A 13464-nucleotide genomic window follows, 5' to 3' on the forward strand; every position below is an offset into this window, starting at 1 on the left:
AAAACTTTTGAATCGGCAAACAAATGTGGGAAACTGCTAGCTTGGCAGTTGAAGAAGAGACAAAAATTGAATACAGTTACAAATTTGGAAATTGAAGGAAGAAACATTCAGAACCCCATGGAGATTAGAAAGTGTTTCCAGAAATACTTCAAAAAATTATACACTCAAGGGCCGCAGAATGAGGACGAGATAAAACAATTTGTGGAGAAAAATGGACTTAAAAGGCTGTCACAAGAAAATAGATCTCTCCTGAACAGTAAAATAACATGTCAAGAAATTGAACAAGCCATTCAAAACATGAAACCGGGCAAATCTCCAGGGCCAGACGGGCTAACCTCCAAGTATTATAAGATATTAAAAGACCATTTGATTCAACCACTGATGGAGGTTAGCAATGAAATTATGGAGGGGAGGAGGGCGCCGGAATCGTGGAAGGAAGCTTTCATCACATTGATACCAAAATCGGAAGCTGAAAAGACGCAACTTAAGAACTACCGTCCCATCTCCCTTTTAAATGTGGATTACAAAATTTTTGCAGATGTTTTGGCAAGTAGATTTAAAAAAGTTCTAAATGAAGTAATTCATAAAGACCAGGCAGGCTTTCTCCCAGGTAGACACATGTTTGCTAATACAAGGAACATTATTGACATTTTGGAACTTTTGCAAACTGATATAAACACAAAAGCAGTGTTAATCTTCATAGATGCGGAGAAGGCCTTTGATAATATCTCTTGGAAATTTATGAAGGGAAATTTAAAAGAAATGGGAGTGGGTCGGGGTTTTGAGAATGGGATTGATGCAATATATTCAGAACAAAAGGCTAAACTGATAGTAAACAATGTGGTTACTGAAGAGTTTAAAATTGAAAAAGGAACACGACAAGGCTGCCCGATCTCCCCTTTGTTATTTATATCAGTTCTGGAGGTGCTCTTGAATATGATTAGAGGGGACCGGTTGGTGGAAGGGATTCAGGTCGGAGCGAAACAATATAAACTTAAAGCTTTTGCAGATGACCTAGTTTTGACCCTGCAGGAGCCAGAATCTAGTACAAAAAGAGTATTACAACTGATTCAAGATTTTGGTCGGGTGGCAGGATTTAAACTAAATAAACAGAAAACCAAGGTGTTGGGGAAAAATCTGACAGATGTAGAGTCGGCACAGTTTCAGAGAGAAATGGAACTAACTGTGGTTAAAAAAGTAAAGTACCTAGGGGTAAACATAACAGCAAAAAATCTGAGTCTATTTAAGGATAATTACGAAAAATGTTGGTCTGAAATTAAGAGAGATTTGGATAGTTGGACAAAATTGAAGCTTTCTCTGTTAGGCCGAATCGCTGCTGTTAAGATGAATGTATTGCCAAAGATGTTATTTTTGTTTCAAACATTGCAGATTGTGGACAAGACAGAGTGTTTCCGGAAGTGGCAGAGAGATATATCTAGATTTGTCTGGCAGGGCAAAAAGCCCAGAATTAAGTTCAAGATACTAACTGATGCGAAAGAAAGAGGGGGCTTTGCCCTGCCAGACCTAAAGTTGTATTATGAAGCCGCAGCCTTTTGCTGGCTAAAAGACTGGCTACTTCTTGAGGACACTGACGTATTGGACTTGGAAGGGTTTAACAATGCCTTTGGTTGGCATGCATATCTATGGTACGATAAGGTTAAGATTAATAAGGTCTTTAAGAACCATATTGTCAGGAAAGCAGTTTTTAAAGTCTGGACAAAATACAAAGACTTATTGGAAAATAAAACTCCGAGGTGGCTCTCACCTCTGGAAGCTAAGGCCCGAAAAAGACTCAATATGGAGGCCAATTGGCCAAAATATTGGGAAATATTAGAAAAAGATGGAGACAATTGGAAATTGCAGAGTTTGGAGAAAATGAAGGATAAAGTGCGAGACTGGTTACATTACGCTCAGATTAAAGAAGTTTTTAAAAATGACAAAAAGCTAGGGTTCCAGGTGGAGAAATCGAAGTTGGAAACAGAATTGTTAGAACCAAAAACTAAGGTTTTATCAAGAATGTATAACTTGCTGCTGAAATGGAATACACAAGACGAAATGGTTAAATTGGTTATGATAAAGTGGGCTCAGGATATTGGGCATAATATTATGTTTGAGGACTGGGAAAGGTTGTGGACCACTGGGCTGAACTTCACTGCATGTAATGCTTTGAAGGAAAATGTAATGAAAATGATATATAGATGGTACATGACCCCAGTTAAACTTGCCAAAATATACCATTTGTCTGATAATAAATGTTGGAAATGTAAAGAACACGAAGGAACATTCTTTCACCTCTGGTGGACTTGCCCTAGAGTGAAGGCCTTCTGGGAAATGATTTATAATGAGTTGAAAAAGGTATTTAAGTATACCTTCACTAAGAAACCAGAGGCCTTCCTTCTGGGCATTGTCGGCCAGAAGGTGTTAAAGAAGGACCGAACATTTTTTATGTATGCAACAACGGCAGCAAGGATACTCATTGCCAAGAGTTGGAAAACTCAAGATCTACCCACACTGGAAGAGTGGCAGATGCAGCTGATGGACTATATGCAACTGGCCGAGATGACGGGCAGAATCCGAGACCTGGGAGAAGAGAGGGTTGAAGAAGACTGGAAGAAATTCAAGATATATCTACAAAAGTATTGTAATTTGGTTGAAGGCTAAGAAGGATGCTAGATCATAAATAATTGCCTACCACTGAATTAGATTTGAAACTGACGATAAGTGAGATTGAGGGAAATATAAAATTTGTGGAGAATAGATCAAATTAATTGAACAAAATTTAAGAATATAAACAAGATGATAAATTGCTGGGAAAAATTTATAACGATGTAAGTGGGAGTGGGAGACGTGAGGGAGTCCAAAGAAGTTCTGAAAAATATGTTATGATCCATGTTATATTGTTTATTATTTTTGCATTTTGTATTTTAAAAAAATCTTAATAAATATTTATATATATATAAAAAAAAGACAATGCATCCATCCAAACTCAATGCCCCTTCTTTGATTTGGGTGGAAAACACCCAAGGAGACTGGCTGGGTATCCCATTGGAGTCAATGGAAAAACAAAAGGGAATGAACTAAATATGGATGAAAAATTCACCTCTGGAAAAATGACAGTTAAAATGAAAACAATCAGATTTGTTAACTGTGTACAGAACAAATCTCTAATAATTAGTCTGGTTAAGAGGGAGTCCTGGTTCAACCGGCTTGAGGTTTGTAGGGAGGGCATACAGTTAATGTATATAACTCAAATTTGCTAAAGTCAGGTTCAGATAGTAAGAATTCCTTTCTCACTCTACTAATCATTACAACTTTGCTGGTACTCAAGGACAGAGGAGTTATTAAGTTATTGCATTATTGCTCAACTCTTTTGCTACCTTATTCACAATGTATTCTGCTAATTATAATGTGAATAAGATGGCAAAAGATTTGAGCAATAATGTAATAACATAATAAGCCCTGCTAAACTGAGCAGAAGAAAATATCTTCCTCCCCAAATCTCCTTCGGTTCTGAGCAAGACAGGCTTGCCTCTGCCTGCTGCTAATTAGTGACAGAACATGCAGCTCACAAGTAAGGAGTTTCCCCCTCTACTCCGGCAAACATTCATTGAAAAGGACAACTCCCCTGCCCAGTGGCGCCAGGAAGCTGTGCAAGTGGTAAATTGAGGGGAAAGGAGAAGATTTGACAAACAGGTAATTGCTACTTTCTGAAGAACACTGTACTCAGTTCCATTACGGCACATCATTACTGGAGGGGATGTTAAACTCATTTGGCTTGAGGAATGGGAAACAGAGAAGGCTGCTCAGTATGAAAGCACATGGGTCTTAAATAACATGTGGCATTCGCCACAAACTGGCCTTAAAATGTCACTATTACTGGCCTTAAAAACCACTATTTTAAGTTTTCAGTTAACGGAACTTCAGGCAAGTATTTGTAATAGGCAATGGTCAAAATTTCATGACTGCCACTATTCTAGTTAGTATATAATTTTGGTTGACAAAAACTGTGTTGTTTTTAAAGACTCTGCTAGACTAGAAATATCTGCCCAGTTCAACATTCTGTTTGCAGAATGCCTTTGGAAGCCACACAGTCAGGACATGATAGTAGTAGACAACTCCTGTTGTTTGATCCCAGCATGTGATATTCAAGGTATGGTGAGACATTATGGAAGGACAACACTATGAGACAGCAACCAAAGCACAGGCTGACGTTTTTCATGATGGGGGTATGTGTAAGGGAAGAAAGCAGGAGAGCAGCTGATATCACAAACATATTGGCATTGGTGATCCAATTAGCAGAGCATGTGTGGGGCTGCTTCATACTTCCAGTCCCAATTTCACTTTGAGTGGGAAGGTGGGACAGTGTGTTAAGCAAAAGCCAGATTTCATAAAGCCCAAAAAACTTCAAGATACTTTGTACGAATGTCTGACAGCCCACATCTTCTTGTAGCCAAGAAGGTGATCACTTGTAGCCAAATAAGATTGTCTTCCATGAACACCGTCTTAACGGTGTGTCCGTAAATGACTATGGAGCCCAATTCTGGATCCACACGTCCTTCCACAGTGGGGACATAGGTTTCCAGGAGGGAGTTGATCACAGTGAGGGTTTGCCAAACGTGCCTTCCTCTTAGCTCATTTCTCCCTTTCGTCCTGAGTTCCTTTCTTCTTCAAAGTCCATGATGCCTTTAGTAGAGGCTATTCTCCAACTGGAGTGCTCATAGGCCAGTGTTTCCCAGTTGTTGGTGTTTATAGTACTTCTTTTTAGATTTGCCTTGAGAGCCTCTTTAAACTTCTTTTGTTGTCCACTGGCATTACGCTTTCCATTCTTAAATTGGGAATAAAGTAGTTGCTTTGGAAGACAATACTGACATTAGTTTGCCTGTCTTCCCAAGTCATATGCAAAAATTTTCAGAGACACTGTTGATGGAATCTTTTGAGGAGTTGGAGATGGAGTTTATAAGTGATCCCTGTTTCACAAGCACACAGTTAAGCTGGTAGTACAATAGCTTTGTAAACAAGCAGTTTGGTTTCCCTGAAAATGTTTTATTTGCAATGGTTTGGAACAAATTCCAAGACAACAGCTAACCATATTAACTGTCTGAATTAATTAAGGTACTGGATGTAGAATTATTATTGATAGTGCTACTTTACTGGATGTATGGAATGCTGGGTGGAGGGGGGGAGAGAGAGAGAGTTAGCCATGAGATCAAAGTGAAATGAAATGCAAAAGTGTAAATGTAAAAATAATGACAATGACCATTCACCGTGTGATATTAGCAAAAGTATCTTCGGAGTAGCCTTGGTCAGCTAATTAGCCCCTGTAGTATGATCCCTATTAAGGACACAGATAACAGAACTGAATTTCTTGATAAGCTGTAATATTCTAGCTTTCCTTTGAAGTTCCTTTGTTCAAGAATCACAGCCTTAAGGCCAGTTCCAGAGTGTCCTGATAGGTTGAAATGTTTTCCTTTTTGTTTCTGAGTATTGCCGCTTTTTATGTGAAATCTGTGTTTATTTATTATTTTATGCTTAACGAGTTTGTCCTATGCAGAATGCAGAAAGACAGGTGAAGATGAGCAGATGAATGAATCTCGAGGCTGACATGATTAGGTCTTGTAATAGTGTGCTTGTGGGTGGGTGGAATAGTGGGTGGAAATGATGATCTCTGGTTTTCCTGTAGGAGGACCTTTTGTGTCTCCATTATGAAGCCTGTTGTTGCTGGAGGTTGTGGGAGGTGGCTGTAGGTAAGATCAGGCCTGTCACTCAAAGTCTGTGAGAACCAAGCACCACTTTCTAGAACAGGCTGTAGGTCACTAATGATACTTTAGCTGGGAGCTATAGGTGACAAGTGGTGTTTTGTAACTTTCTCTTCTTTTTAGTACAGTAGTAGGTCATTGCTGGGCCATCATCCTGCTTCCACACTTCATTTGCTGGGTCTAATAAATGCCTGGTGTAAATCCATAGGTTGTGAGTCTCCCTTTGACAAGTCATAACAGATTTGATTGTATTTTAGGGCTTGGCTGTAGAGTAAGGATTTTGTGGTATGCTTTGGGTAGAAGCCAGAAGAAAGAAATATATGTCTAGTGGTCAATAGGTTTCAGACATAAGGTGGTGCACACATATCCACTGAACAGCACTGCCCAAAAGGCAGTGCGCAGTATTTTAGGCTCAGTCAGGCTAAAAGTAGCTGAACTCCTGATGGAACTTCTCAAGTGCTTCCCATTCATGGGTCCATGCATTAAAGATGTTGTCAATGTAACTCAAGCAGAAGAGAGGCTTTTGAGGAGTTGAGAACCCATTGTTCTAAGTCAGCCATGAAAATGTTACCTTACTGTGCAGTCATCATGCAAGTGCCCACAGGATGTGCTCCTAAAAGCAGAAGTAACTGTGAAGGTGCATCAAGTAACAGAGTGATGACATACTAGATATACTGTGATATTGTCAGGAAATAATATTCCTGATGACATGTGGCCCATGTTTGTGGGGAATATAGGTATAAAGAGCACCAAGACAGAATTGAGATTCAAAATGACCTTAACAGGTTGGAAAATTGGGCGCAAGCTAACAAAATGAATTTCAATAGGGACAAATGTCAGGTTCTGCACTTCGGCAGGAAGAACCAGATGCACATTATAAGATGGGGAACACCTGGCTTACTAGCAGTACATGTGAGAAACGTCTAGGAGTCTTAGTGGACCACAAGCTTGTTGTTGTTGTTTAGTCGTTTAGTCGTGTCCGACTCTTCGTGACCCCATGGACCAGAGAACGCCACATCTTGGGTGCCCTGCTCGGCAGAGTTCATAGCTTCTCTGAGTTCTTCAAGCCCCTTCGCCACGGCAAGGCAGTGATCCATGAAGGGGGACCACAAGCTTAACGTGAGTCAACTGTGTGATGCAGCAGCAAAAAGTTAACACTATTCTAGCCTGCATCAACAGAAGTATGGTATCCAGATCAAGGGATGTAATAGTACTACTCTATTCTGCCTTGGTCAGACCCATGGGCATAGCCAAGGGAGGCGGGCAGGGAGGGACAGCTGCCCCCCAATCCATAGAAATACATAGCAAACTGAAATTCTGCCCCCCCCCAACAAAAGGCCTCTCCCCCAACAAAAATCCTGGCTACGCCCATGGTCAGGCCACAAGTGGAATACTGTGTTCAGTTCTGGGTACCACAATTTAAGAAGAAAATTGACAAGCTCCAATGTATGCAGAGGAGGGCAACCAAGATGATCAAGGGTCTGGAAAAGAGGAGACTGAGAGGAGACATCTTAAAATATCTCACATGGAAGATGGAGCAAGCTTGTTTTCTCCTGCTCTGGAGGATGGGACTCGAACCCATGGCTTCAAGTTACAAGAAAGGAGATTCTGACTAAACATCAGGAAAAAACTTTTTTTCCCCTTTTTCTTCTTTTATAGGAAAAACTTTCTGACACTAAGAACTGCTCAACAGTGGAATGGTCTCCCTTGGGAGGCAGTGGACTCTCGTCCCTGGGAAGTTTTTAAGCAGAGGTTGGATGGCCATCTGCCATGGATGCTTTCGTTGAGATTCCTGCATTGAAGGGAGTTGAACCTGGTGACCATCAGGGTCCCTTCAAACTCTCCTGTTCTGATTCTATAATTAGTCAACGGCCAGACACATCAAAAACAATATCAAGGAAGATGTATTTGTACGTATGGAGCTGGCTCCTCTTCCCTATTTTTGTCCCCAAACTGACACACCACATAAAGTTTTGCCAATATCAGATGGCTTTACCATGCTTTGAGAAGGCTATTGTTAAACACCAGGAGCAAATGTCAGACTTACAGTTCAGTTTTGTTCTAAGGAACAATTTATGCCATCTTCCTTGCAGTTTAATCACCACTTCTAAGGGATGTGATTAAAAATATTTCCTTAGTTGACCTTTCTTGCTCTAGAACTTCCATAATGTAGCAAACTATAGGAAGACTGGTATTTCTCAATACGTAGCAACAGGTTCAACTTGGATAAACTTTCTCTGAGCTCTAGAATGGTACAAATGTTGAATCTGAGCCCTAAAACACTGACATTAATAAGAACAAGCATGTCTGAGCATGTTATGAATGCATTTCTTTCACCAAAGTAACAGACTTCAGCCTGATCACTACTATTTAGAAATCATCTAGCTAACCCAGGTTTCCCCCCCCCCCCAAATAATGGAGGTGTAAAATGACATTTATATGAACAACACATTAAAACTTTTTCATTTTTTAGGGTTAAAAGAAGCAGTTATGTACTTACTTTCCATTCCCATATTTTATGCGGATATCTTTGCTTTTCTTCAGTTCTCTGCCATCTTTGAACCATTTGTAGGATGGCTGGGGATTTCCAGCACTTGCCTCGCATTTCATAGAAACTTTTGCTCCCACTTCCACATTCAAGCTCTTCAATTTCTTGAGCTTTGGACGGACAGCTGCAAAGAGAGAGAAAAAGCAGCCCTATTAAGATCGCCACTGGATCTCTCCAGCCGCATATGGTGTTAGAAACCAACAACACAAGTCTTGCTCTTGACCACTAAGTCTCTGGATTTATTAAAGGCTTCATTTCATGAGCAGCCGATCCTTTATCAAACTACAAGTCGTCCTTAACAATGGGAGGCTCTCCCCACCCCCACCCCAAATGTCAAAGCACAGAAGTACAGCTGCATTTCATCCTTTTTGCATTTGGCATGAAAAGATGCTTGAGTTTCAGGCTCTACAGCACTTCCCACCCCTGACTCCTTCTGCACATTTTCATTCCGGTACCTCCCCACTCTCCTTAAGCATGGATGACAGCACTCATTCCTCCCCAAATGCGCAAAAGACACAAATGCACATCACATCCAACTGGGAAGCAGCATCAACTCAGGCAGGGATTTCTCCGAGAAGGATTCCTGCCCTCGTTCTGGCATTGCTGCTGCCAGAGTCTCCTGCGCTGCGTTCTCCCTCTTACCTCTGCTGCTGTTGGCAGACATGCTGTTGATTGCACAGCCTGTGCAGATCTGAATGGCAGCATTTGGCTACAGGAAGGGGAGAGATGGGGAGGAGGGCTCTCTTCCTCTCAGTTCAGCTACAATCACTGCAGGGGTTTCTTTAATGCTCATGTGCCTGCCTATTCATTCTGGGAACGTACCATATAGTAGCTTTGCTGCTGCCAAGTGGGAAAATGCTAAAGCACATCTCCGTAGAGAAAGTAACTGGGAATTGAGAAGGTCATTCGGCTTTTCCAAATGACAGTGTTCCATACTGAACAATAGCAGAAAGGACCCCAAAAGGAAAGTCTGCCTGCGAAAGAGGATAAACAAGGAGGGCTCTGGGTTGCAAGAGTGCAGAAATCCAGCAATTAGGTAATTAGATGCCTCTTTACAACATCACCAGATAAACAGTCCAGACCATCAGGTATCAGCGGCGGCGGAGGCGCCTATGACCTTTACTGGATGCTTTTGTAGCAATTTAGCTAACTAAGCACCAGGAGAGGAGGCACAAATTCAAATGTTCCTCAACCAACCTGCCACTGCCACATAATGAAAGGAGGCTTATAGCAAGCTTCCTGATAATTACTCTTCGCTAATGAAACTTCACTAATAAAATTTATTTTGAAATTATGGAGACCTCATTTGTCTTAATGCCAAAGAGCATGTCAAAAGTCAATAATCATGCTATTGATGCCAGTTATCTTAGCATGACCTTCCTTTTATTTATTCTGCATTGCCTAAGATATATTCTTACAAAACATATTGCTTAGCCTGCTTTTTTTTTTTAGAAGGAGCAGCAACAGTGAGACCAAATGAGGGAAATTTTGTTCATGCATTCTCTCTCCCCTAAAGGTACCCCTGCCCGTAAGGGGCCAGTCGTGTCTGACTCTAGGGTTGTGTGCTCATCTCGCTCTAGAGGCCGTGAGCCGGCGCCATCCGAAGACACTTCCGGGTGACGTGGCCAGCGTGACGAAGCTGCAGCTGGTGAGCCAGCACCAGCGCAGCACACGGAAACGCCGTTTACCTTCCCGCTATAAAGCGGTACCTATTTATCTACTTGCACTTAAGAGTGCTTTCAAACTGCTAGGTGGGCAGGAGCTGGGACCAAACAACGGGAGCTCACCCTGTCACGGGGATTCGAACCACCGACCATACAATCAGCAAGTCCTAGGCACTGAGGTTTTACCCACAGCGCCACCCACGTCCCTCTCTCCCCTATGTCTTGCCAAATTCAGTATTTAAGCTTCAAGATATTACCAGACTTAAAGGCCACCATACACCAAAATATTTTCGGAGTGGCAATCACAGTGTCAGATTCTTAGAATTCACATTGTGGCTTGCTTGTCTCACCCTCCCTAAGATAGTTAAAAATCACTACAAAATGATTTCAAAATGATAAAAATACATACTGGAAGTAGTAAAAAGTTCCAAAACGTACCGTAGATAAAAATGGTAGAAATGTCAATATACCTTAGACTGCAGAACTCCTGGGAGGATATCTTGAGAATGGGTTTTTAAAAAGGATAAGAGCATAAGAAGAGGCTGCTGGATCAGGCCCATCTAGTCCAGCATCCTGTTCTCACAGGAGCCAAGCAGGGGAACTTGAAAACAGGACTTGAGCACAACGGTTCTCATCCCTCATGTGCTTCCCAGCAACTGACATTCAGAGGCAAATTCCTCCAAGAATTTGTCCGCTTCTCTTTTAAAGCCCCCTAAGTCTGTGGCCACCATTTATCCCATAGTTTAGCTGTTTGCTGTGACGTGTTGTGGTGCCTGAGGGCTCTCCTGGAAGAGAGGAAGGAGCACCAGGGTACATATAGTACATCTGTGTGATGGATGGGGAGAAATTTGTTTTGATACTTTATATGGCTCTGTAAGTGAAGCGCTCCACTGTCTCCTGGTGTTTTACAGCATATTTTAGAGTGGAGTGGAAGAAGTGGCTGGTGATAGTGGTTTGGTGACAGAGCACGATATATTGGAGAGAGAATGAATATTGGAGTGATTAAATAGAGTGTTTACGGATGTGTATGAGGTACAGGGGGGTATGGAATTAGTGATATTAGAAAAGGGTAGGCACAGTATGATTTGTGTAGATGTAAGACATAATTTCTGTGTATCTCTTAGTGGTAGGGATGGATGAATCTGACAATTTTGGTTTCTCTGTTAATCATTCTTCCAATCTTAAATTCAGTTCTCCACAATTCCACATCAATTTTCAATTTATTTATCTTTAAAAGTTCTCGTCAGCATTTCAGTGTGAATTTCTCCCTAATACACACATTTTATCCATTCTTGCCAAACATGCAAGCTTTCCAAGCAATTCTCCCTAATACATTTTTGTTATTTTCACTAATGTATGCATTTTTCTGAATGCTTTATAATCTTTATTAAATTTATAAACGACTTAGGGACTGTTTTATTATAAAAACATATATAAATATAGGAATTAAATTAAACATATTTTTGCTATGACACATTGAACTGTATCAAGGATGGAAATCATCTTATATTTATCAGCAGCAGCAAACTTCAGGCAGGGTCCACCATCATGCTTTTTTAAAAAATATATGTTTTAGGTATTATTATTTTTATTTATTTTTTGCTTTGTTCAATGTCCTGAAGAAGAGTCTGTGAAACCCAAAAACTCAGTGCAGGCAAAAGTCAGCTCAGTCTGAGTGAAAACAACTATCCTGGGGAATACGAAATCTTATGTAAGTTCCTGTTTGAGCAGCGCAGATTCAGAAGCCTACCAAATAATCAATACAAACACAGATATTTTCGCAACAGCCCTGAGCACGTCCGCAAAGCTCAAAAAATAATGCACAATACGCAAGGGATAGCAGCCCAGTAGAAAGAATGTAGAGTTCTCAAGAAGATGCGTTTTCTTTTTCAGGACAAAAAAGGGTATGCAGGGCAAGGAAGAGGCATGATCCAGATGATTTGCATTTGCTTTCATAATGAACAACAAAAGAGGCTGTTTCCATGTATCTATACACATTCATTTTGATATGCAGAGAGAGTTGATGTCTCTCTTCAGCTATCCTCACTTAGAACCACTGATAAGCCTAGAAACAACCACCCGAGCTTGTGGAGTGAGTGTTGTAAATTAATTAGGCACTGTGTGAAGATGTGCTTCCTTTCACCTGCCAGCAAATTTCACTGGGTGCCCTAGTCAAAAATGATGATAACTTTCCCTTTAACCCTACACAATTTATTAAATGTGAATAGTGCTATAAATGACTATGTTGTTGCCTTCCTCTTAATTGTTGCCTTCTTCCGAAACTAAAACTAAACCAGAGTTGTATCCACCTTGCTGCTCAGAGTAGACCCATTGGGCAGGATTCACCCAAGGAGCCCCATCAGCAGCAGTCCTGCACAAGGCCCTGTGCAACAGGGCTTTCCCCCTGCATGCCCTCCCCAGCCTGGGGACATTGGGAGAACCTGCAGAACAGCATGCAAGGGGAATTGTTCCACCTGGCAAACTGAAATGCGTGTGAGGACAGAACATCTGTAACAGAGCAACATTGAATTTCAACTGAACAACCCATGAGCCAAGGTGAGGTGACCACCTTGGGAAGCTGGATTCACAGGGGCAACAGACAGTGGCGGAGCATATGCCCACACTGCCCAGGGCGGGTGCTGCCCAGGGTGGACGTGCTCCTGAGGGGGGCATGGCACTTGGGTGCCTGGAGCGGTGCACGTGCTCTACAGCTGGGGGCGAAGCGAGCCACCCATGAAAGCCATCTGGCACGCTGCCCACCCACAACTCCCAAGCCTTCCCCAAGCTGTCAAAACGAAGGGGGAAGGGAGGAATGCCAACGGCTTGGGGTAGGCTTGGGAGTCGTGGATCGGCAGCGCACTGAATGTCAGCTCCCTCAGTGAGGGCATCCAGGGCGGTCCACCTCCCCGCCCGCCCCTTCCTATGCTCCTGGCAACCTCCAGGGAATGCATTGCCTGCTGCTGCTGCCACAGAAGCCACAACAACTGCAGCATGCTTCTTGGAGGCTGGATCTGCCTCATTCCCGTCTCCACACGCCACCTCTACAGTGACCTCTTGGTGAATAGGAGGTGCTGCTGGTCTCCTCCCACCCCTTGGGAGGAAATGATGGGGGCTACTCTCTGGGGTCTCCTGGGCCCTGCACCTGCCCAGCATAATTCAGACAAGACCTCTTTCCCCTCTGACAGCCTTTGATTCCAACTTCAACCATCAGCTACAGTTGATTAGACTTTTACACACACACACACTGTTTCCATTGTATGTCAGCGTGGTGTAGTGGTTAAGAGCGGTAGACTCGTAATCTGGGGAACCGGGTTCGCGTCTCCGCTCCTCCACATGCAGCTGCTGGGTGACCTTGGGCCAGTCACACTTCTCTGAAATCTCTCAGCCTCACTCACCTCACAGAGTGTTTGTTGTGAGGGAGGAAGGGAAAGGAGATTGTTAGTCGCTTTGAGACTCCTTAAAGGGAGTGAAAGGCGGGATATCAAATCCAAACTCC

At 42.3% G+C, this 13464-nt stretch overlaps 1 protein-coding gene across 4 annotated transcripts in view; it reads right to left on the reverse strand.

Annotated features, from left to right (window-relative positions):
- Positions 1-13464, reverse strand: part of NRG2 (neuregulin 2) — a 144260-nt gene that overhangs the window by 55381 nt on the left and 75415 nt on the right. For all 4 annotated transcript variants that reach the window (XM_079983547.1, XM_079983545.1, XM_079983546.1 and 1 more), the window contains exon 2: positions 8257-8428. In XM_079983547.1, coding sequence (XP_079839673.1) covers positions 8257-8428 — 172 coding nt within the window. The remainder of the gene's footprint in view (positions 1-8256; positions 8429-13464) is intronic.

This window comes from Podarcis cretensis (genome assembly GCF_951804945.1).
Source record: "Podarcis cretensis genome assembly, chromosome: 7".
NCBI classification, from domain to species: Eukaryota; Metazoa; Chordata; class Lepidosauria; order Squamata; family Lacertidae; genus Podarcis; species Podarcis cretensis.